A 25995-nucleotide genomic window follows, 5' to 3' on the forward strand; every position below is an offset into this window, starting at 1 on the left:
AATTCTTTATATTAAATCAGATGCGCTCCCACTGAATCAGGCCGCACCACATCATAAACATGGATGAGGTTCCTCTGACGTTTGACCTGCCGCTCACTCGGACTGTCTACAGGAAATGTGAATCATTCGTCACGCTGAAAACAACCGGGCATGAAAAAACACACTTCACCTGTGTTCTGAGCTGCACGGCATCGGGAGAAAAGCTTCACCGATGGTGATTTTTAAACGCACGACGATGCCAAAAGATAAACTCCCGAGAGAAATAGTTGTGAAAGGAAGGAGGAAGACAGTGAACAATGACTTTCTTGGTAGGCTACTGTTTAGATACAAGCCATGTAACAGACAATGTCTTTCGTTAAAGCCTGTGTAAAGTTCATTAGTTTCAGTGTAGACAGGCTTATAGACAGGTGCGGCGTATTTATGTTCAAAATAAAAATCTTTGTAAAATTCAGTGGTACGGCTTATATTTGGGTGCGCTTAATAGTCCGAAAATTATGGTAGTATAAGTCTATAGTTACTTTGAATATTATAGTAATACAGTATATAGTATAAGTCTATAGTTATTTTAAATATTAGTCGTTCTAGTTTCTGGAAAAGTGCCCGTACAAGGAGTTCCGTCCTTCATGACATCAGGAAAGGCCAAACTCGGAAAAAAACTTCTTGTTAACTCATGTAAAATAGCGTTTTTGGTATATTGTTTTACCAATTAACTAATGTCACAATAATGTTTCTAGTGATTGAGAATAGTGAATTAGTCAACTATTACTGGTTGCATATTAAAATGTTTTTGATCCTGACAGTCACTTTACAACTACACAAAAATTAATGTACATTAAATCAGTGAATTGTGGTCGTGTCTATGATAATGCTAATCTCAAAAAAAAAAAAAAAGACTCCTAACCTAGTTAAGAAGTACAGAAAAATATATATATTGTTGCTATAGTAACAATTCAGTATAGACATTTCAACATTATGTTAATACACGAGTTTAATCCCAGGCTACTGAACAGACAGGTAAAGTTCAAGTCCAACACAATGTCTATTTGGGACATTTTGCACTCAGCTTGGAATAAACAACCAGATGCTGTAGCTCTCGAATTAAACATTAAGATAAACATATATTGCTCACGAACGTGGTCAGACACACGCTACATTTAGCATCATAAACCTCTAACCAAAAAGCCACATAACTCTTCTTGTAGTTTTCTAAATTTCCTGGAAATTCATGTCCATAGGTTTTTCACCCAAACCGGAGAAAAGCCATTCCTTGGAGAAATGGTTTGCCCTAAGCTTCTACTTTATCATCTGTTCTCCAGAGAATTCTGTTCATAATCACAAAGCTACAGAGCCAGCTCGGCACAATTCATTAACCATGCCCCAGTGTACACTCTCCCGTGGCTAATTTGCTAGTCCTGTGTGAAAGCTCTTTTTATGCTTTTAGTGAATAGCGGCTGCAATGCTACATTTTAAATATGCTTGGAGAGCAATTCAGAGTAAATGGGAGCAAAGAAGAGTAAAAGTAGTGGAATAGTAGGAAAGTGTCCAACAAATAACAAATTATGGCAGTTACATAATGGGTTCACATCTAGGTGTTTTTTTATTCATTTATTCGGTGTTTCAGAATTCGGTTGCATCTTTGGGAACAAGCTTTGATTTATTTACTTTATTTTATTTAGTTTTTTATCTTTCTAAACTATTTCTGAAACTCTCCGCATATGTTTCCAACCAGTCACTGGTCACCAGTGTTCTCAAAGCCAATGACCATTTTCTCTAAGACCACTCACTAAACATCATCATTGTCCCCAATGACCAATCACTAATCACCATGGTTCATAACAAATTGTGCCAATTATTGATCACCATAAAAAAACAGCCAACAACAAACAATTATTATTCACCGCTGGCCCCAAATGACTAATCACTAATCATCATCGTTCTCAATGACCAATCATTAATCACCATCGTCACAACAACCAATCCCTGATCACTTTTATTCTTAAAGCCAATAACTGCCAATCACTAATCAATATTGTTCCCAATTACCAACCACAGATCATTGTTTCAAATTTCTAACCAATAATTACAGTATTGTGTAATAAAAGTGAGTTCTTCATGCTTCCTTTATGTCTTTTTTCTCTTTTATCTGGATTCCTAATAAAAATGATTTTGTGAATATGAATATCTCTACTCTGTAAAAAGAATTTGTATAAACTCTAATCTTATATAAAGTCCACTTTATCATCTGGCTACTTCTTGCTACTTTTAATTACTTTCCTCTAAAAAGGCAAACACTGTGTATAGCTGACTAATCCCAGCAGTTCAAAGGGATTAAAGTCAATTAATTCAATTGGCAGAAGCCAAATTCACATCTGACAGATCACACATGTGCCATGGGCTTGGGTACTCCGTGGCCTGACCTTTTAATCCACCTGTTACTGACATAACACAACCACCAGTCATGAGAAACCCCAACACCAAGCTGTACAACCGTGTCCATAAAAAAAAAGTTACAGACAAAAACATCTCAATAACACATCTGGCTTGAGACAGTAGAAAAAAAAACATTATTCTATCCAATTATAAGCTGCTCTATGATAGCATCTTCAGACTTTATGATTCAAATAAAATAGTAAGAAACTATAGAAAATGTTTCCAATGATTGTATGATTTTAAGTATATTTTATTATCATTAGAGACTGAAGTATATAATAAAGGAGACGATGTGATGAACACAAAAATGTTGCAATCACGATAATCAGTTCAGGTACATCCCCGAATCTCATCACCATGTAGGATGTATTAAAAAGAAAATGACGCTTGGCCAAGCAGTTTTTCGGGTTTTAAGAAAACAAGCACATTATTGCAAATCTGACCAAACTTTATTTGCTGCTCCGGTTAGGTTCATTATGTTAAAGAAAACGCCTGCATTTGTTTGATAGTGGGGTTGAAGGTGCTCCTTCTATCTCCATCTCCATGTCTCTCACTCTCTCTCACTCACAGACAAACAGATAAATGCGATGTGTCCAGGATTGCTGGTTTGAGCATGGATAGCGCTCTTTACTCATCCGAGTGCATTATTGTTAATAACCCCTTTTTGCTTAATTCATTTAATTAAAAAAAAAAAAAAAGCGAGCAAAAATTAATCCATCTCAGACACAAACAGCTAATCATCAAAATTCACGGTGAAGTAGTTTCCAAGATGAAATGGTCAGCTCGTTGCAGCTTGTAACTTGAATTCGAGCTGAATAATTTTAAAAAGATGAGATTGCTATGGGCCTTTGTGCTACTACATTGGGGGGGGCCTGCTGGGAAAATGCAATCTATCCACAAGAGAGAGAGAGAGAGAGAGAGAGGGGGTAAACAGCCAGTTCTTTTCATCACCTTATTTATGTTCAGCATAACTGCATGGACTGAGCCACGGGGTAAAAACTGACCACACTAATATACTGACATTCATCCGTTTATTCAACAGGAGCGAAATGGTAGTGGAAGCTCAAGGGTTAAGATGTTGGACTTTTGATCGGAAGGTCATGAGTTCAAATACCAGTATGATCAAGCTGCAACTGCTGGGCCCTTGAGCAAGGCCCTTAATTGCTCGGTTGTAAATGAGACAATTGTACGAGTCGGTATCAACAGATTTGGCTCCTGCGCCTTCTTCACGAAGATGAAAATCCAGCTCACAGGTCACAGTTTTTGACACCATTGCAGAAATCCAGCGTGGGGACTTTTTTGAATGTGATAATGTGTTCAAGTAGATAAATAAAGTACTTTCTTACAAACAAAGTGAGTCTCGAACCTTTTTGATACTATGTCATGTCATTCTGGATAAGAGCATCTGCCAAGACTATAAATAAAAAAAAATAAATGCATAAAAAGTCCAGCTGATTTTAATAATAGCAGGGTGGCTGGACAGAATCCACAATAAATCACCCCAAACTACGTGGCAGAATTTATTATGGTCTGAGTGAAACATTTCCAAAATAATAATTCAATAATGAAGAAAATCAATGTCTTTTTATACAAAAAAAAAAAAATCCTCACCAAAATGGCACAATATGCATTATGAAGGTGACAGAACCAAGCTTTAGAGCTGCTTCTCTTCACCCATAACTGTGGGGAATCATTAATAGTCAATTTTGGTGCAAAAACTTCAGGTGTCTGCTAGAAAGCTGGAGATGAAAAGGAATTTCACATTTTAGCATCACAATGCCGCACAGCATACATTTAAATCAACAAAGGAACGGTTTCAATAAAAGATCAATGTTTGTGGAAGATGTTGCCAGAACCCAGTTTTGATTCCAACAAATAAATACAATAATCTGTGGGGTGACCTGAAGTGGTCTGTGCACAAGAGATGCGCTTATAATTTGATCGATCGAGAAAGTTTGTCTATGGCAAGAAAGAGTTGGAAAATATTGGCAAGTAGAGCTGTGCTACATGGCAAAAAACTCTTCCCCAAAAAGACTGAGTGGATAAAAAAATCAGGAGGAGATTCAACAAAGTTTAGGAATGTGCAAACTTATGCAACTAGGTTATTGCTTTATAATAAAGGTTGAGGGATAGTAAATTTCACCTGCTCAGCAGCTCTATCAACGGACGCTACCCGGAAAAACTATACATTTGTATTTTAAAATTTGCATGCTGTATTTTAACATTTTAAGCATTTTTTTTTCCTTCACAAAATCCTGCCATTTTTGACTTGCATCCAGAATATACATGAAACAACATCATATTGAAATAAGCCAATTAATATAAACATATTACAGAAAATGACAACACTTTCTGAACAGTCAGAATGGAGAATTTGCCAGCAATGAGTGGGCGGCAAGTGAAAGTGGCTGCCATTTACAGTACGGTGTCAGTGAAACATCCTCGTCTTAGCCAAAATAAAAAAAATAATAATAAAAACAACCAGACTTTTGGCTCAGGAAAATCAAGGAAATGTAGAAACCTGCCAGTATTTAACTCTAACTCATATCACTGTAGAAAAAAAATCCTTCTTGTTTCTTAGCCGCACAGTTGCAGCGCAATTCTATTCACCATTCTTTGATGCAGGATGTAGGGAGGAATAAAGCCTCAGACAATTCTATTTCTGGCCTCTACTATCAGGGTGTGCTCAAAGATATAAGATGTTGCATACAGGGTCTGAAGCATGTGGGTTTGTGTGTGTTATCAGTGAAAAGGAAGAGAGAAAGATTGAGAGAGAGAGAGAGAGAGAGAGAGAGAGGTAGAAAACATAGAACAGTAAGATTGGGAAATGCTGTTGGGAATGCAGTCACCATGACTAACTACAGAGGTGGAGATTTAAACTGAGCTCATTTAAACTACACTCAGCCATGAAAAAAAAAATCTCCTTAATTACTACATTTACTCAAAGATCAAAGTGTTTACTGCCCACTATTTTTGGCCTGTTTGGTGTTTTACACCCTTCCCCTGATGAACACTTTGCATACAAAGACATGCGCTGGTGATAAAGGGCTTAGCGGGATACAAATCCACTCTGTGGCACGTCGTAAATATGTGACCCGAAGCACTTCGTATATCTGATACACAACATGAAGCAGAAGGTAAGGCTGAAAGGTTTCTAATGCGCGTTCTCTACAAAAACCGAGGCGTGTCCTGAGAGTCAAACAGAATACAGATTAACATGGCAGAGGTAGAGCTGCATTTTCCTGGAGACAGAACAGGAAAATAAAATAAAGGTTTTATTCAATCTTTTGTTTGTCGCATCACAAAGGCCTGTGTGTGAAAAGAGCCATGTGTTAGAAGTCAGAAGGAAAAAATGATGAGGACGACAAAGTTAGTAATGAAGTTTATAACAGTGTAGCTGTCACAAAACACAAAAAGTTCTTCGGGTTCATCGGAGTTAAAAAGAACACTGCTCAGACATTTTATACTGCTCTTCCTCTTGTAATATAAGTAGGATTTAGCTTTAATGTTAATTACCTGTAGGAAATGAGTAAGGGGTAAAATAATTGGGTGATACTGCTGTCTAGCTGGAGGTCTGCAAATGGTAATCGCCGGTGCTTACACTTTTGCTGGCTTTGCCCCCAACAGGTCGGATTAGGGTATTGTTTAAAATGGTCATTGTTCCTGATGGTTTGCTGCCTCTTCCAGACTGATTAGATTAAATTGATTCGACTGATATTATGAACAAACTACATAATTATCCTTTGTGATATTTAAGATATTTTTGTGGATGAGCTAATTCTGATGTATCTTGGGGTGGAATCTAGGTTAGGGCAGACTGCCATTTCTTACAGCACTTAAGAAAAATGTATGATTTGCTGTCTGTCTGAACCAAATGAATACAAGCGAACTATCCGAACCAAACTGATCTGCATAGCGTCGTATTTGTTCCATTGCATCGTATTGCGTTGAATCAAATCGGAATCGCACTGCATCGTAATAGCTGTATCTTTAATATATCGTATTGCTGGACTTTGAACCCTGAATAGTGGACATCTGAAAATTAGTTAAACTTCACCTGGTTGTTTTTTCTTTTTTTTCCAGGCTGCAACAGTTCAAACAGTTGTGCTCACTGCAAACCTCAGCATCCTGTCCCTGGCTAATAGGAGTCCAATCTGATGTGTTTTTCTGCAGTTGTAACCCGTCCACCTCAATATGTTGTGCATCCTAATGAGCTTTTCTGCTTAAACAAATGGGATTACTTGAATCGCTGTAACCTTGCAGTCTTCTCTAAGCAGCCTGGGCTTTCTAACTCTGACCTCTCTCATCAACAGAGCATTTCTTCCCACTGATCTACAACACACTCAGTGAGAAAAAATCCAAAATAATTTGCTAATTTAGGAGAAAAAAAAAAGGGTGGCATTAACAATAATGACGGTGAAAGCGACCGAGATCTTTGAGTGCTTTTAAAAAAATAAAATAAAAAATAAAAAAGATCCTTTGTGTATTAAGAGATCTAAAATATATATTAGAACAACCAGTTCTATTGTATTCAGCACTGAGACTCTACAACTTAATAAATCTATTAAGAACAGAGTATTGATTTTGTTGTTGCTTTACAAGATTAATGGTGGTAATTTTGGAAAGTTAAACTCGTCAGCGCTGGCGGGGACATGAGAGAGCTGGCAGCGTAAAAAAAAAAAGGTCAACTTTAAATAAGGCACGATGCTGACAAATTGTTTTATTACTGTAATATGGAAGGATCATCATGGAGGGAGTCATGTAGTGTAAAATCGAGCAAATCACTTTTCTGTGCCACAACTGATGGAACATGAAGTGCATAGTGAGCATGTCTGAAACTAGGGAGGGGGGAATATATTTAATTACCTAATATTTTCGTACAATATATATATATATATATATATATATATATTTTTTTTTCTTATATTTTCTCATATTTGAAATTTATAGTTCGCATGAAGCAACACACAATTTTCTGAGCAGCCGATCAGGTTTCCATTTAGCTGAAAGTCTGTATATAACTATATAACATTTGTGACAAATAAATCTTAAAAGGCAGTACATTTATTTTTATTTTGCACCACAAAATGATACAGTACGCAGTAATATAAAGGCGTGCTGTAAAACTAATGTTGAAAACTTCTGAATCAAAGTCCAAATTTTTCTCTCAAAGATTTAGGTGCAAAAAGAAGTGTGTGTGTGTGTGTGTGTGTGTGTGTGTGTGTGTGTGTGTGTGTGTGTGTGTGAGAGAGAGATGGTCACGTGTGTGTCGTGGCATTTGGAAGGAAACTTTGAATTCTCCAGTTTGATTTAAACAAATAGTGCAGTAAGGGAAGCTGATGGCCTTCAAACTGAGCGCATAAGATCGGATAAAGCGTAAAAAGGCCAGGCTCTGTGGGAATACAGCCACAGGAGCTCTCAAAGAGGTGTTTACATTGAGACATATAGATTGCTATGCTGGGTTGCGCTCTGCTCTTGCAGCTTAAAGACTTAACATGCTCGTATAACACTTCCGGCAAAAACTATTTAAAGCTGAACTGACATGTTGCTTACTTCTTACAAATAGCTGCTATTCAAAATGTATACCTGTCAGAGGAGGTGATGGTCTCATAGTGCCAGGGTCTCATTTAGAAAACTGAGCTTGGGTTATTTTGTGTGTGTGTGTGTGTGCGTGTGTGTGTGTGTGTGTGTGTGTGTGTAATTCTGGCCATCTCCACATATGTTTTTCGTTTGAAAACGCATATTTTTTCTCTTCGTTTTGGCCGTTTGCAGTCAACGAAAATGTAGATTTTCAAAAACGATCTCAACACAATTGAGTTTTCGGGTCCTTTTGCGTCCCAGTGTGGACTGTGAAAACGGAGGCTTTCGAAATCGATGACGCGGTTTTAGTCATTGCATCGACGTTTTAAACGTAAAGTAAATAAACCGCAGGCGGAAATGATGCCGGTTGAAGCGTCTTACGACAGGGACATAAGCGTTTTTAGACGTTTCGGTGTGGATTGGAAATGAGTGAATACCAAAGTGTGAACGTGGAGTGTTTTTAGATTTTAGAATTTATCTGGATCGGTGCAGACGTAGCCTGTGAGGAAAGTAGGGGTTTAGTGAATATAGCATTGGGTTAGAAGTCCCAATACTGGTCAAAAATACCAATTACCAAAAGCCTTACACTGCGACTGCTGGGCCTTTTACCTATTTATATGTATGAATGAGATAAATGTAAAAACATCTGAATACAAACATCCACAAAGTGCCATCAATGTACACAAAAGCTTGAAACTGTTGATCACATACCAACTAGATCTTTGTAAATAGAACTAATGTCAGATATTGCTGTATAACTTGAAAATCCTATTAATTTGTAATCCTATAATTGTGAATTTCCCTATGGGATGATTAAACCTATATACCCATCAACCTATATGTAAATATATAAATATATGTATATGTATGTCTGTCTATCTGTCTATCTATTATAGTGTATTGTAGCAAACTTCAAACTACTGTCTAAGAATTAAACTTAGTATATTGAATGTATACACATATTGTATATTGCACAATTGACTCTAAAAACTCCCTCTTGATGATGACCAACATTTTTAGTAGTTTGGATCCAAAGGTCATGAGTTCCCAGCCACACTAAAGATGCAACTCCTGGGCCCCTGAGCAAGGCCCTTTAAACCCCATAGCTGCTCAGTTGTATGAATGAGATAAATATAAGGTGATCTGGATAAGGGCATCTGCCAAATGCCATGAATGTAAACACAATGTCCCACTTTGTTTTTGAACAGTAAGTGTGTTGAAAGGATTTTCAGTATGAGCAAATAAATGAATAAACGTCCTGGCGAGAGCACAGGACAAACCCACAGTGCAGAGGTAAGACTGTCCTCTAAAGCAGGCACAAGACATGAACAGCGTGTGCAAGAAGTGCAAACACACATGGGAATCCATTAGAGCGGTAACTTGGAAATTGAGAAAAGGGGGGGTGTTGCTGGAGTCATGTTAATCCTGCCATGACTTGTGAATTCTGGTTTCAGCAGTACCGTGACAGGCTCCATGTTGTTTTGATTCAGCACGACTCCCTGGAGACAAGACAAATTGTTCAGGCATGCTGATAAGCTGTCAGGTGTCTCTGCATCCTCTATCTGTGTGTTTTGTGTAAGCGAGATAGGACTGGGTGACTTATCTCCTCTTTTTTCCTATTCTCTCTAAACAAAAAGCCTGCTGGAGCTGCTCTGGAGATTGATCATTCCTAGTCCTCCATCTTAAGGTTAAATCAAGTACACCTACTCGCTCCACACCGCACTTTGATGGAACACAGTATTGTCTTGAAAAGCATTTGAAGCATCCTACCATACAAAGCACGTGGCCCGTGAGAGCTTCAGAACCTCACGGATTACAACCCACAGCTCCCCACCCCCATGACCCCCCAACCTCACACACACCTGTAATTTATCATTCGCAGATTACGAGCTTCCCTGCTGGTGCACTGCATTTCATTTCTCATTCTGCACACAGTGGTTTATTTAAGCCCTTGTGCTAATGAGCACTCCAGTAAGACTGCGAGGAGGAACAACAGTGTGGGTATTTGTGAGTTACAGCATGTTGTGCCAGACACAACCTAATAAGCTGGGAGCAGCCAAGAGGTTATGGCTCTTCTATGCTAATGGGCACATGCCCAGTTCTTTTTCTACCTCAGGGACTTGAGGGCATGTTGTGTGATGACCAGGTTGTGTAAAGAGAACGAAAAAAAAAGGATTGTAAATCACAATCTGCTGAAATAAAACAAAAAAAACAATCTAAACCACTGTGATCTACCCAGGCAGTTACTAAGGATATTATAAATACAGTTCAAAAATAGTTCAAATTTAGTTTCTCCATCTCAGAAACATTATAAAGTGCACCCTAAGTTATCTTTTTGTGGCTGCTGAAAGATTTATCAATACTTTTGCTTATATTATGCACCAAATACTGTAACACTTTGCTTGTTGGGGCTTTAAACAAATTGCAGGTTGTTCAAATTTCTTCAGTTTTGGAGTCATTGCATTGGTTCACTGTTAGATTTTGGATTGATTTAAAAATTCTCGTGCTGACCCACACAATATGGACAAAACTATTTGCCACCTGACCTTTCCTGCCATATATGGTTCTCCTCTAAACTGTTACCACAACGCTGGAGGCACACAATTGTATGTAATAAAATTTAGCATTCACCCGAACCTTCAGCATGGCAATGCCCCTGTGCACAAAGTGAGCTCCTTGAAGATCTGGTATACATGCTTTGAAAAGGGAGTAATAAATTTGAATGCTAACTGCACCCCAGGCCTCCTCACCTACATCAGTACCTGACTTTACTAAAACCCTTGTGGCTGATCAACACAAATGTCCACAAGCAAACTCCAAAATCTAGTGGAACATCTTCCCAGAAAAGTGGAGGGAATTAGAAGAGCACATCGGAACTAAATGTGAAATGCGAAGCTCAAAAAGCACATACCAAACTAATGACCAGGTCACCTAATACTTTTGGCAATAAAGTGTACAAACCCCTACATGGTATGGCAGCTTTTAACTGTATACACTTCAAGGCGTGATCTTTGCACCTCTAATTCTGATCTTTTAGATGCTCCTCCAACCCATTTACGTTCTATGAGCGCTCAAGATTTTTCCACTTGTGCACTAATACCTCGAAATTTGAGATTGAGATTAGACAGGCTGAATCTTTTAGTGTTTTTTAAATCTGCTCTTGAAACTTTATTAAAATAGCGTTAAGGTGATTCTTTTTTCGGTGAAGTATCTGATGTCTATTTATTGTATCTTTTGACTATTATTATAATTATAATTATTATTTTATTTATTTATATCTTATGTATAGGCTTGGAAAGGGCATTGAGATGCAGCTTTTAAAGATGCTATATAAAAAAAAGATTATTATTATCAATTCATTCTACAGCACTGCATGTAATCTCTCTCTCTGCCCTGTGAGCTTCCTACAGTATCTGCCCATTTTTATTAGTCCATGATCTGGAACCTTGGACAGATTCAACAAGCCTGTTCTCACAAACCAATTGTGTCCTCATGAAAACAAAAAAAAGTCTCGATCAGACAAATCTTTTGTTGCTTTGTTTGCAAGATCAGATTTTTTTTCTTTGCATATCTTTAGTCTCAACCAGACGCCTCGTGTCGAGCTCCTGTTTATAGATCTATTTAGAACACATTAGAATTTTATTACATATGTTCTTCATTCAGTTACATATCTAATGTGAGCTTCTACACGGATCCCAAGCAATAATACAAATGCGTATTGATTTTTTTTTTTCCAAACTCTCTCTGACACAGAAGTGCACAATAATAATGAGTGTATTTATAAAAAAAAAAAATTTGAAAATCAAGGGAAAAAAAGAAAAGAAAAAAAAAAGAATGAAAGATTAATGCTTTCCTGAGGCTTTTGTTTCATGCATGCACCATCGAGCTGAAAAGCACTTCTGTGATTATGTTGGTTAAACAGAACAATAAATTTTCCTTCCAGAAAAAAAAAGCCCCCCCTCCGATATAAATTTACAGTTTAACTTATAAATAACACTGACTTCATAAAAGCTTTAAAAAAAAATAAATAAAATGTTTTGTATTTAATGATGTTATTACTTTCGCGTTCTTTAAACGTGTCAAAATTCTTCGTTTTTTTTTATCGTACATAAATTACGCCCATTAGAAAAGATTGGGCTGAAAAACACTTGAAAATTTATACAATGACAAAAATAAAAAAAATAAAAAATACACGTCACATTCTTAACCAAATGGATCACGCAGAGAAAATCTGCACAATATTAAGCACTTAAATAGAAAATCTAATAAAGGCTTAATCAACTATCATTAACGCAAACACAAAAATCATCATCTAATTGACACAGATGTTAAAACTGATCACACACAAGATTTGCGCATATTCGAGTAGCAGCAGGCGGCTAATTTACTAAACCCTACAAATGTCATTCCCTGTGCTGATCGCTTCATCGTGTTCTCATACGCAGGTGATACTTGGGTACGGCAGTGAATAGTATGAAAGTTACTTATTCGTAAAGCACAGATTGACTCTTTCTTCAATTTTGGACATGAAAAGAAAAATGATATACACTGAGGTAAAATATACGAGATGTTCACCTAACTTTTTCCTTCTTTTCTAAATTGTTGCCACCAAACTAGAGGCGTTCAACAGTACAAGATGTCTTTGGATGCGCCAACATTAAAAGTTCCCTTCACTTGAACTAGGAGGCCCAAACCTGTTCCAACATGACGATGCACAATGCCGGCGCTATAGATTAGATTCGATTCGATTCAACTTTATTGTCATTACACATGTACAAGTACAAGCCAACGAAATGCAGTTTAGGTCTAACCAGTGTGCAATAACAGCAAGTGCAGGATATACAGTGTTTACATAAGTTACATAAATTAAATAAAATGTTATTATAGGAGTGATTTACAGATGTGTATGTACTGTGAACATAATATACAGTACTAAACTTTCTTTCGGCTTCTCCCGTTAGGGGGCGCCACAGCGGACCATCCGCATGTTTGATTTGGCACATGTTTTTACGCTGGATGCCCTTCCTAACGCAACCCTCCCCATTTAGGGCTTGTGCAACCCTAATGGCTGGGGTTGGTTCCCTGACCGGGGATCGAACCCGGGCCGCAGCGGTGAGAGCGCCGCATCCTAACCACTAAACCACCAGGGAACCTAACATAATAGACAGTACTATGAATATAATATACAGATAAATATAAAGATATGGTTGGAGTATCATATATCTTTATGGTGTGGAAGATCTTGAGTGACCTGCTCTAAAACTTTGATTGCGACCCTATTGAACACTTTCTTTGTGATGAATTAGAACCCTGACTGCACTTCAGGTGTTGCAATTAGCCGGCGGTGAGTAATTAAAAGAAACAAAAAAGGTTTGGATAATCTGCACTGTGACGCTGGAGCGCTGTAGATCTTTACTGGAGAATAAAAGGAATGTTTATTTTTATAGCCACTAATGATGAATCAGTGCTTAATCTTATAGCCGGTGTTGTTGTTTGGATCGATAAAAATATTTTACCTACATCAATAAATCTGGTCGATGCGCACTCTAATTTGATTTTTCTAACTAAGCAAAACCTATTTCTGTAATACCCAATGAGCAGCACAGTTTGTGGCTGGTCTGAACCCTACCCTTTGTAGCACTGCTCTGCTAGCAAGGTTTAATAAGTGAATGGCAGCTAGTTACAGGTGTTTTAATTGCTTTAAAAGTCCAATAATTTCGTTTTGAATCGCTGTCTAGCAGAGATGTAACAGTACACGTATTTGTACCGTTTCGATACCGGAATTTCGCTACAATGCACACGTGTGCACGGAACGCAATCCTTGTTTTTACGTGTGGAATATACAGTGGTGTGAAAAAGTGTTTGCCCCCTTCCTGATTGCTTATTTTTTTTGCATGTATATCACACTTTCAGATCATCAAACTAATTCAAATATAAGTAAAAGAGAACACAAGTGAACACAACATGCAGTTTTTAAATGAAGGTTTTAATTATTGAGGGAAAACACAATCCAAAACTACATGGCCCTGTGTGAAAAAAGTGTGAAACATTAAAGTGTGACAAACATGCAAAAAAAAAAAGAAATCAGGAAGGGGGCAAACACTTTTTCACACCACTGTAGTTACACATTAAGTGCTGCACAGCTGTTTGTTTGGTCTCTGCCTCGTGTCACTGTACCTCTCGATCCAAAACAGAAACGCGATTTGTACTGTGCATGTGCGAAATCGCCAAAGTTTTTTCGGATTCTCCGTCTTCAACAATTTTTCTCTTAAAAGGAGAAAATCTCGAAAAAATCCGCATATTGAGGGAGTGAATGAATGAAGGACGGAAGGAATAAACTCATTCATGAACAAATGAATAAATAAATAAATAAATAAATAACTTGTATATTCTTGTATATATACACTTCTTAAATGCACACACTTATTAAAGTATGCTGAAATAAGACAATTCTGACAATTACACACACACACACACACACACACACACACACACACACACACACACAGATGTATTGATGACTGGTTAAATACATCTTGCCTATTAAACATATCATTTATTTCCAATCCATTCCTAGACAACACATTATAGGAATAGAAACAAAGCATAGGATCTGAGGGAAGGGACGGAGAGAGACAGAGAGAGCGAAAGAAAAGAGAGGAAAAAAGAATGGCACAACAGAAACTACAAACACCACATCACATGTGGCACAGGGCAATTACTTGCTTTGCCCTAAATTCTCATTGGAAATGATGTGCAAGTGTTGCATCACACCAATCGCACTGTTCATTTCAATCAGAAAAACCCATGGACGTTCAGCCATGCCAAGAAAACCATGGAGGATCAGGACAAACAGTGTATCAAATCCATAACGAGAACCAGCATTATTACTGACTGCTTTTTGTTAAATATGGTATAGTCCCATGCTGGGGAACAGGAAAAACTAATTGTCTGGAAGCTTCATGGTCACCCTGAAGTTTCATGTTTCCCTGTTGCTAATCCAGTCATTTAAAGGCCAACCACAATCCCTCATTAACCGAGCCCATGGTCAGACATGATGTGTAAACACCACCCACTGCCTGACTCAGCTGACAACAGGCTTCAGTTCACCTTGAGAAATGGTACGTCTCAGTAATGACATGTACATGGTAAATGAGGCTAAAATGCGGCACTGGAGGGGCGGCTCGGTTCATTTTCCAGACTTTCTGAACAAATTAGGTAATCCTGTGCTGCAGCATTTTGTAGTGGCTCTCCTCGAGTCTTAACCGCCGTACAGAAAAAACAACCTTGGCGGCATCAGAACAGAGTGAAATTTCATTATGCTGTATAATGGATGTGAAACAAACTGAACCGCATTAAAGAGAAATGGCATTGAGTTCATATCGTACCGAAAAAGGCTATAATGACACCCCTATTATATTTTGCAAAGTGCGCCAGCTCACAATGCTATCTTGACGTGCGAAAATAAAGAGAGTTCATCATCCCTTTTGTTTTAATTAGCGTTGCTAAGAAACACAGTTTGTAATGTGGGCACTTAGAAAAAATGCTAGGTAACATTCCATTCTTATCTCTGACCGGTGAGTGGGATGTTTATGTAGAGCTGTTCCACTGCAGACCAGATTAAACACTCAAGTGCATGTGAAATGTGCAAGCTTTAAATTAAGAATGCATTGGGTTTCTAGTGAGCGCAGATAAAAATGCCGCGAGTGTTCGGAGACAAGCTGCTTGCATTTTTATTCACCCTAGAAATAAGTTCTAATCTCACCTGGAATCAGTGTGACTTATTCAGAGGTAAAAGAGTTAAAGCTCAACCTGACCGCATCTGTATTCGTATCTCAGACAAAACTGTGGTAAAAAATGCGAAAATCTGACCTTGGAGTAAATTAGATTTTGTTTTTTCTTGTAGGATATTAGCCTGTTGCAAGAAACAACATTAAGTCCAGAGCGAGCCGCTGTTGAGAAATCGGATCCAATCTCAATATGTGGCTTGGAATTTATTTGGTTGTAAAGTCACACAAAGAATCAATGGACTTCCATTTCAGCCCAATAGAAAATACAATTAATTGAGCGCATCATCCCTATGAGGTCCATTAGGAGTTTGTGGTCACATTGAACACATTGTGCTCCAGATTCATCAGTGATCCTGAAGCCACTTCTCATTCTTATACATTTATGGCAATAGGCAGATGCCCCCTATCCAGAGCGAATTAAAAGCAGTTCAGAGCCGTACTCAAGGGCCCAGTAGTGGCAGCTTAGTGTTGCTGGGATTGAACTCAAAACTAGAGGTCGATTGATCGATCGGTCGTTTGATCAGGCTAATTTTTGACCGATTGTGCTGCAAATTAGTCTGATTATTAAGCAGGTGCATCCGATACACACTGTAACAGAACATAACTCTCCCTAACCAGCAGGTGGCAGTAGTCAGTATTTGGCATTCTAACGGTGAATATATAAAGCAAGCAGCATTTACACCTGCCGCGATCATTACTAACGGATTTGTGTAGCTTTTTTCAATGTCACCTAAGCACAAGAGCAAGACAGACAAGTGTCTGTGCGTTTCCTCTTTATTCCACTGTTGTTTGTTTAGGTATTTTTCTCGTGTGCTCATTCACTAAGCTTAATAGCCAGTCAGAGTTTTCTCTTTCACTGACTAGCTCCACGTCCAATTAAACATGCAGAATTTGGCAAAAGAACAGCTGACGCCAGCCAACTGGAGCCAATGATTTAATTAGAAATATCGGCAGGAGACAAACCCATATAGGTCCACCTCTAGCCTTAACGACTGTGCTTCCACATGCTGCATTGTAACCCATCGATCCCTTTGACTCTGAGCTCTAATCTTTGTGAGGTTCTTGCTAATTTCATGTATGCATCGCTGAGCATTGTTTTCTTAATTAGCTTGTTCTGGTTTCTTGAACTTTTGCATTGTATTTAAGGTTGTGTGTCCGAAGCATTCAGACCCTCACAGCCATCAGCAGACTCCTCAACAAGAATCTGGACTGCTCTGTGCTTCAAGTTCAAGTTTATTTCTATAGCCCTTTTCACAGCGGACATTGTCTCAAAGCAGATTTACAGACTGTACAAATTATAGAACAATACTTTTTAATATAAGTGAATGATGTGTTTTTATCCCTGATGAGCAGCCTGGGGCGACTGTGGCAAGGAAAAACTCCCTTAGATGTTATGAGGAAGAAACTTGGAGAGGAACCAGACTCAAAGGGGAACCTCATCCTGATTTGGGTGACAAAGATAGTGATTTTAAATCGGCTCATAACAAACAAACAACTGGGCATAAATATAAAAACACATATTAATCAAAGTTTTTCTCTCAAACTGTGACCTTTTGCAAATAGCCAAAAAGCCTTATACATTTATTGCATTCTTTCTACACCTAAAATCAAATATTGTTCAGAAAGTTCTTCCCAACCCTATTGCAAAAGTTTCTACAAATGTCTTGTAGTTATCGACTACTTTGCTTTCTGGAGACTATTCTGGCCATTTCATGAGTTGAAGTCTACAGTATTGTTCTTTTTTCTTTAAGGTAGTTCTGACACAGCCTGGAGGTATATTCTGGGTCATTATCTTGCTGTGTAATTCTCTGACCAACTAGGATCTGTGTACTGGTCAGTGCTGCACTGTTATATGGTTATTGTATTATTATACTGGGATCCATTAAATTATGGAGTAAGAACAGGAGCTTTGAGGATGGATTTGGACTGTAGTTAATGTCAACAGTCTGCTACACTGACTCAGGACTACAGTTTGCATCTGATCACCATCACTGCACCCCTCAACATCGTATATCTGTAATAAATGGACATTTGGTGCAACCCAGATAAGGATGGGTTCCCTCTTGAGTCTGGTTCCTCTCAAGGTTTCTTCCTTATGTCATCTCGGGGAGTTTTTCCTTGCCACAGTCGCCGCCGGCTCACTCATCAGGGACAAACTTACTTATAAAGAACATATTTATTTTTAGCACCACATTATCTGTGTAAAGCTGCTTTGAGACAATGTTTATTGCTAAAAGCGCAATACAAATGAAAATTAATTGAATTATTGTGTTGCAGTAAATGTTGTTTGAGTGGCTCTTCTGTGTATAGGTTTGTTTGTCATTTTTGTGTTATCTTTTGTAAGTGTATGCTGTATCGTGTAGCACCATGGCCCTGGAGTAAAGCTGTTTCGTTTTGCTGTGTACTGTACTGTATAGGGGTTGATATGATAAAGCCGCTTGACTTGAACATGTTTTGGAAATCTGACTGATTGCCCTCTGCTTGCTTCAGGTCTTAATGAAGCGTGTGCTTACATCTCCCACGTCCTTTTCCGCACACTTTAGAAAAGACGGCATCTTAATTAAATATCCTGCTTTGCTTATTTAACCCTCCTGTGTCCTGTTTTTGTTTTTTTTCCCTCAGTTGCTCCTAATGAAAATCACAGATTGCATTGCTTACACATTATAGACAGGTTCTTCTAATAGCTGGTACTGGATGCTGGCTGGATGCATCCCCTTGTAATGTCACATCACAGCGATCTACTGTTATATACTAGTGGAATGCAACCAGCTACCAGGCATTAAAACATGACCACTATATACTGAGAAATCTTTAGATTTCCTACTAATGATCTAGCGAAAGTCACATCCTTTTCGTTTGTTCGGTATTAAAAACCAAGACCTGGCACTAAATAATCCCACAACACAAAGACATTTCCAGACATTTCCTTTGTTTCAACTGCAAGCAGCACAGCACTAAGAATAACTAAGATTTGCTCCTTGCTGTTGTACAAAGGCAGAAATCCTGCTGAGATCTGAACCATGAATTGCATGTGTATTTTTGAATGATTGGAAACTTGCCTGTAAATGGGGTCCTGCATCACCATCATCTTGCTCTCATCCCACATCCATTCTTTTTTCTACAGACAAAGAAGGAAAGAGTTTTAGAGAATGACTAATACGGCCACCGATGCTCCTAATAACTCTACTGCTTTTAAGAGATGATTAATGATGGCAGAGGCACAAGGTCCACATCATGCATGAATAAAAAGTTGGCGTTCCCGGTGAGGGCCAGTAAATGATTTCGCATCAAATCACAATCACCTGGAGGACATGCTTAGATTTAAGTTTTAAACTGTATTAAAACTATAAACTTATTAAAAAAATAAAAACCCTCAATGACCTTGTGCATTCTCAGCCATACAGAACGAGATCAGGATGCAGTCTTTCATGTTGTTCTGAAAAATACTGTCTGACGTTTATGTTAATGTTCAAATAAATAGCACTGGTCCATTAACCACTGGGTCACATCCTAGGACCAGCCCATGAAAGAGTGAAAAAAGTGTTCTGGGGAAAATGTCTACAAATAATGTTTAATTTATTGTGCGCATTAAGAGCAAGATCCATATTTACATATGGCGTGATTTCAGTACAAATAATTTCGACCCTTACAAGAGGTTCAGCTAATAACAAATAAACAATTAGACATAAAAAAAAAAAAAAGAAAATTTGAATCGAAATTTGTTGACTTAAAGTAGCCATCTTTCGCAGATTTAATAAGACAAATATGAGGTGGTATCAAAAAGTTTCCAGAGTAGTTTTGTAACACGCCAACAAGTGGCAGCACAAGGTTGCACGCACAGTCACAAGAAGCACTGATTTTCATAAATCGGTGTGCCAAGACATCGTCCTGTGTACATCGGGAACTGTGTAAATGATGCTATTCTGACCACATGCACGCTCTGTTACAGAGCTCGCCTCACACGTGAAACATAAGCTCACTTCCTCTCCCACATTACTCACCAGATTTTGCCTACAGTTTTGTTCTTTTCTTTTAAGGTATTTTTTTTATCTTACATTTAAGGCATTTGGCAGACACCCTTATTCAGAGTGAGTTACTCTTTCATACAACTGAGCAGCTATGGGGTTAAAGTCCTTGCTCAGGGGCCCTAGAGTGGCTGATTGGTGTAACTGGGATTTGAACACATGACCTTTACAGCCGAAGTCCAATCCCTTACCCACTAAGCTACCACCCCCTTCCACCTGTGTTCTGACTGCCTGGAGGTAGTCATTATCTTGCTGTGTGATTCTCTGACCAACTAGGTGTACACCAGTGGTTATTGCATGGTGCTGAAAAATGCTGAGGTAGTAGGTTTTGTTTTATGGTGCCAATCACTTTAGGCAAAACTCTGGACTCAGACAATGAGTACCCATCCTTTCACCTACTCTATGGCATACAAAATACCCTGCGTGATGAACCGAAGATTTCAATTTTGATTGAATGATCCATAAGACTTTCCTCTGATCTTTAATAGTCCACTGGCAGTGTTTCATGGTCCAGAAATCCTCTTTTTCTTATTTTGCTGTATTAACAATGGCTTTTCTAACTGACACTCAACCTGTCAAACCTGCAGCAAGAAATCTCTTCACAGCTGGGACTAAAGCTCGCTTACTTTAAAAGCAGGTAACCTGTGCATGAAGCTGTTGGACTCTAAGCTGCCTATCACAAGCTGTTGAATCTTAGAAACTTGTCTTTTGATACTGTTGTGGCTTTGAGTCTGCCAGATTTCTTCCTGTCAGAGTTTCCTGTAGGGAACTGTACACACTGACCCCTTAACTTTTTTTGCTTTTCTCTAAAGGAAAGACTTTAATTAATAGATTAATTAATAGTCCTTTGCAATTGTTGCTTGTCAGACTTCACGAACATGATCCCCATGGTTATAGGAATCTTTCAGGATTTTCAAAAGTTGACGACCAAATCGTGGTCAAGAATCGTACACTTTGCACCTGGCATTACACTTTTAAGGCTATTAATGGTCTTTCTGTCTACGTTAATTGCCTTTTTCTCGCCATCTCGTCTAAATATTGTTTAGAAGGGTGTAGCAACAAAATCTGTCCAAAACCTGCTTCTATACAGGCAGAGGTTTTGTAATGCCAACAAGTTGGAACAGCTTTAGGGATTGTTCGCATCAACTTTCAAAGCTTATTTTACTCCTGTTGCTGCAGAAGATTGTAACAATTGCCGTCAACCCATTACTTCTCCCCTGAAAAGCCCTTTTAGTATATAGAAGTGTATTTTTTCCTGACAGTTTACCGATTGCTACCACAAAGAATAAATTTTTCAGTTCTACATAAGGTTTTCTTAGAATTGTTTGAAATTTAGATTTTCTACAATTGTGTGCAAAAAAAAAAAAAAGCACCACAAGTATGTGGACACCTCATCAGCAAGTTTTGAAACTAGATCTGTTTATAAGAAAGTACTTTATCTTAACAGTTTCATTGCACAGCAATACAGCGTCCCCAGTGTCTTTTTTTCGAAGCGCATCAAGCAGCTTCTGCTATTTGTGCTGTATCTCTGCGATGGTCTCAAAACGGCAAGCTCTGAGCTGGATCTTCATCAAGAGGGCAAAGTCCAACGACCATCAAGTGGGCAAATATTTTCCGAGGTTGGGCTCGTTGAGGGTCTTCCTGATCTCTCGTCGTCTTCCGGTGATGTTGATCCACTCTTGACGAACTCGAAACACCTCGAACGACTCGTTGCAGCATCACCGTATGTCAAACATATGTCGTCTCGAACGTTTCTGTGGCAGATTTGCCCAGTTTCACGCAGAATTTCACGTGTGCTCTTTGTTCTAACTTGCTGTCCATGATGAAATCGCAGACGTGGTAATGCATGTGGTCAGAACAGCACCAGTTAGCACCATTAGTCTAGAAACTATTTGATACCACCTCATATGTGCCAATAAGTTGGTCTACTCCTTTACTGTTGTATAACCTCCACTCTTGTTGGGAAGGCTTTCCACTAGGTAATAGAGCGCAAGTGTAGGAAGTTTTAGCGAGGTCAGGCTTCGATACTGCGTGAGGAGGTCTGGGGTGCGTTTAGTGTTTCAATTCATCCCAAAGGTGTTGAGGATGAGGGTCAAGCCTATGTGCAGGACACTACAAGTTTTTCCTCCACCCTTGTCTGATGTCTTGGCATTGTGCAAGGACAAGTTTGGGCCTCTTACTAACAGTGTACTGATAATAGTTTTGCCATATAGATTCCCCTACCCTCAATATATTTTTTTTTCAAAACCCCAACAGCATGTTTTTTCCCCCCAATATCCACCAGAAAGCCGTGTCACAGGGCAGCATAACACTTTCCCACTCATGTAGATGAGATTGCGAACACCCATGACTGGTTAGTGTGATTGACAGGGGAGAGAATTTAGGACTCATCAGGATTGTAACATGAATAGGAAGGGTAAATGCTTTTTTTTGTTGCACCACTCGGGAGCCCCCCAGCAATTTTTTTATTCTGAGAATGAATAATATATGGACAGCAGGCAAACAAAAGAGTTGATGGCAATTGACGCTGTTCTGAAAAGCTGATGCTCTTCCAAAAAATGACCTGACTGTTGCTCCAAATTTGTTGTATGAGCCTACCAGGTTTGTGGCGAAGATCGAAGCTTTAAGACACATTTCAAAACCAAACATGTTCACATGTCCAGAAGAAGACCGGGCTAGTAGTGACCGTTGAAAGGGTACATCCCAAAAACCATACAGGCTGCGTTTACACTTGGCATTAACAACGCGACCTGTATCCGGATGTTGTCCACATACACATAGAGTCGAGGACGCGTTGTGATCGAATCCCTGTGTAATGTAAACACAATCCAGCCATCGTGTCTGCATTCATCGTGTCCACGGTACAATCAAGGGCAGAGTACATTGTAAATATAGTGTTATGTTTTCCATTCGCACCCGTTAGTTGCAGAACCACTCATTCTCTGTATAGAATGAGCATTTTCCCCAACGCAGCTGGCAACATTCTCGGATCCATTTGTTTCTTTTTACCGTTTCCACAACGGAATCTATTCGCATTATTAATAACTGTAGCCTCTACATCCTCCTCATTCTGGGTGATTTGTAAAATCTCCCACAACTGAAAATGGTTTTCAAAAGAAAACCCACCACTTCAGGTTGACTCTGCACCGGGGCCATGTTCTTTAGACTTATTTAAATGTTGTGCAGGAAAGATCAGTCATCCAGATAGAGGAGTGAGTTGATGTTCCCAAGTATAAAAGCGCCATGTCCTGACTGACCAGTGATTTAATCTGCTTGATGGAATCACGGTGATCACATGTTAATGCCAAGTGTAAACACAGCCACAGACACTCTAATGATATTTTGTAAAAGGAAAATGAGTTCTGGGTTAAACAGTGTTTGTTTACGAAAGGACGTTACAGATAGTAATCTCTCTCGCTCTCTCACACACACACACACACACACACACACACACACACACACAGTCCAGTCTCCACCCATTCAATGAATTACATATGGTTGCTTCCTCTCCTGACCAGGAAACCCCCCCAGACTTGCCTGTAATGTTCAAGAATTGGGACAATATGACAAAAATCAACATTTAAAGACATGCAAATAGCATAACAATCATAATTTTTTTTAATATACATTAAGTTGTTTTATATATTATATATATATATATTATTTATTATATATATATATATATATATTATATTTGACCAAGAAGGAGAGTGATGGGGTGCTGTGCCAGATGACCTGGCGTCCACAGTCACCGGACCTGAACCCAATCGAGATGGTTTAGGGGTGAGCTGGACCGCAGAGTGAAGGCAAAAGGGCCAACAAGTGCCAAGCATCTCTCGGGGAACTCCTTCAAGACTGTTGGAAGACCATTTCAGGTGACTACCTCTTGAAGCTCATCAAGAGAATGCCAAGAGTGTGCAAAGCAGTAATCAAAGCAAAAGGTGGCTACTTTGAAGAACCTAGAATATGACATTTTTCAGTTGTTTCACACTTTTTTGTTATGTATAATAATTCCATATATAATTCCACATGTGTTCATTCATATTTTTGATGCCTTCAGTGTGAATCTTCAATTTTCATAGTCATGAAAATAAAGAAAACTCTTTGAATGAGAAACTTTTGGTCTGTACTGTGTGTGTGTGTATATATATATATATATATATATATATATATATATATATATATATATATATATATACACACACACACACACACACACACACACACACACACACAGCTATGTATTACATTAATAATGACATTATATACCATATATATAAAGAAATCCTAACCGATAAACAGCCTCACCACCTTTTTCTTTTTACGCAGCACAACCTTCACTCCATCCACAGAGACCATGATGTTGACTTTCTTCTTCTTGATGTTCTTCACTTTAAACTCATACTGGAATAAGAAAAAAAAAAAAACAGAAAAGAAGGAAAAAAGTAAGATTACAAAACAACAATACTTTTCAGCAGACACAGAAATTGTACAAACAGAATACAAACAGTATTAGGTATCAGGAATAGACTTCACTTGAAGAGAAAAGTTTTACCTCTGCATCACTTATTCTTCTTTAATTAATATGAATAAAACAAGATCTTTAACCAACACTCTTTTTTAAGGTGCTATACAAGAGGAGAATATTCAGGTAATTAAAATGCAAGGATAGGTGATCCAACTTGAATTAAAATGTATCTACAGTCTAATTGGAAATAAAAGGGGGAAAAAGCCTGACAAAGTAGATCGGAGGTATAGTTTAAATCCCTTTTTGTATCTGGAGCTCTGTGGTTTTACACACCACACACACACACACACACACACACACACACACACACACACACACACACACACACACACACACACACCTGTTTTCACATGCTCAAAAGGACTTGGACACTTGACTGATAAGCTCTTGGCATGTTTCCTTCCTCTTTATTTCATGACAGATTCAGGAGATAAGTAGTCTGGAGTTGATTCTAATTGTTTAATTGCACTTGGTAGCTGTTCATGGAAATGCTCGCTACGCAACTAGACACCTTTCAATAATACAGATTAACTTCCCTTGTATGTGCTGCCAAACATATAACACCGTGAACGCATTACCTTACGACATAAACAATGATCTGAATTAGGGAAATGGATCGATGTGTGTATCAAGGCATCTAATAAACATCACATCACATTTCAATTCAAATTGATTTGCATAGCATTTCGAAAAATAAACATTGTCCCAAAGCAGCCTTACAGATTTAAACAGGTTCACATTTTAGCATCACAAATTAGTCCCTATAGATGAATCCATAATTAGCAAACCAATGGTGAAAGCAGAAAAAAAACTCCCTGGGAGGAATTGGGAGGAACCAAAGTTAAAAGTTAATCCATCCTCATCTTTCATTATACAGTCAAACCCACTTATCTCGACCTCGGTTAACTCGCCAACCCTATTAAGTCGACGTTTTTGAAGTGGAACCGCCAAATTCTCGCTTTGTCTTAGCATTTTCTCATCGGTTATGTGGATTCTTTTATGTCGCCGAACCCTGATATCTCGAGCACAAAAGAGGGACAAATTTGCCACTTAACGTCGGTTATCCCAATCCCAATGACCAATCGCCGACATTTGAAAATGTTAGTTATCGATGCCACTTCACCATCTCACTACCGCGTATATAAGACGGGTCTTATACAAAGTTTTACGTATCCCTTACCCAGGGTGCGTCTTATATTAGTGGCCATGAGTTTCAGGCACAGTGCCATGCAGCTGCAGAACAACTCGCGGAAGTGGCGGAAAAATAAAGCACGTTAATATATTGCCTCCATATTGGTTTTCGTTTATCTCGATCATCGGTTATCTCGGCGCTTTTTGGCAACCCCCTAGGCCGGCGACATAACCAGGTTGAACTGTAGTTTAATCATTGTTAACACCATAAACTGTTGGACTTTTTTCTAAAAAGCTGTTCAAAGCACACTGTGAGCCACTGTAGCAAACTGCTTACATTAATTGCAGTACAAATCCATCCTCATGGTTCTTGAGTTTAACCCTCATCAGTAACCATATGGATCTTTAGGCTGTTCATGTGGAAAATCCTCAGCAGCAGCGAGTGATTTCCGATTGAAGAGAACATCTACCCAGAGTTAGGATATCAGTATGATTTAGGCAGGTTAGGAAA

The 25995-nt window shown here is 38.5% G+C and overlaps 1 protein-coding gene across 2 annotated transcripts in view; it reads right to left on the minus strand.

The window, feature by feature from the left end:
* Positions 1-25995, minus strand: part of nos1apa (nitric oxide synthase 1 (neuronal) adaptor protein a) — a 134401-nt gene that overhangs the window by 55266 nt on the left and 53140 nt on the right. Inside the window, exons 3-4 of one of the 2 annotated variants that reach the window (XM_046875098.1) lie at positions 24134-24229; positions 18860-18918 (exon numbers count right to left, since the gene is read on the minus strand). In XM_046875098.1, coding sequence (XP_046731054.1) covers positions 18860-18918; positions 24134-24229 — 155 coding nt within the window. The remainder of the gene's footprint in view (positions 1-18859; positions 18919-24133; positions 24230-25995) is intronic. The other variant, XM_046875183.1, reaches the window with a different exon arrangement.

The sequence above is a fragment of the Silurus meridionalis genome, chromosome 1, assembly GCF_014805685.1.
Source record: "Silurus meridionalis isolate SWU-2019-XX chromosome 1, ASM1480568v1, whole genome shotgun sequence".
Classification (NCBI taxonomy): Eukaryota; Metazoa; Chordata; class Actinopteri; order Siluriformes; family Siluridae; genus Silurus; species Silurus meridionalis.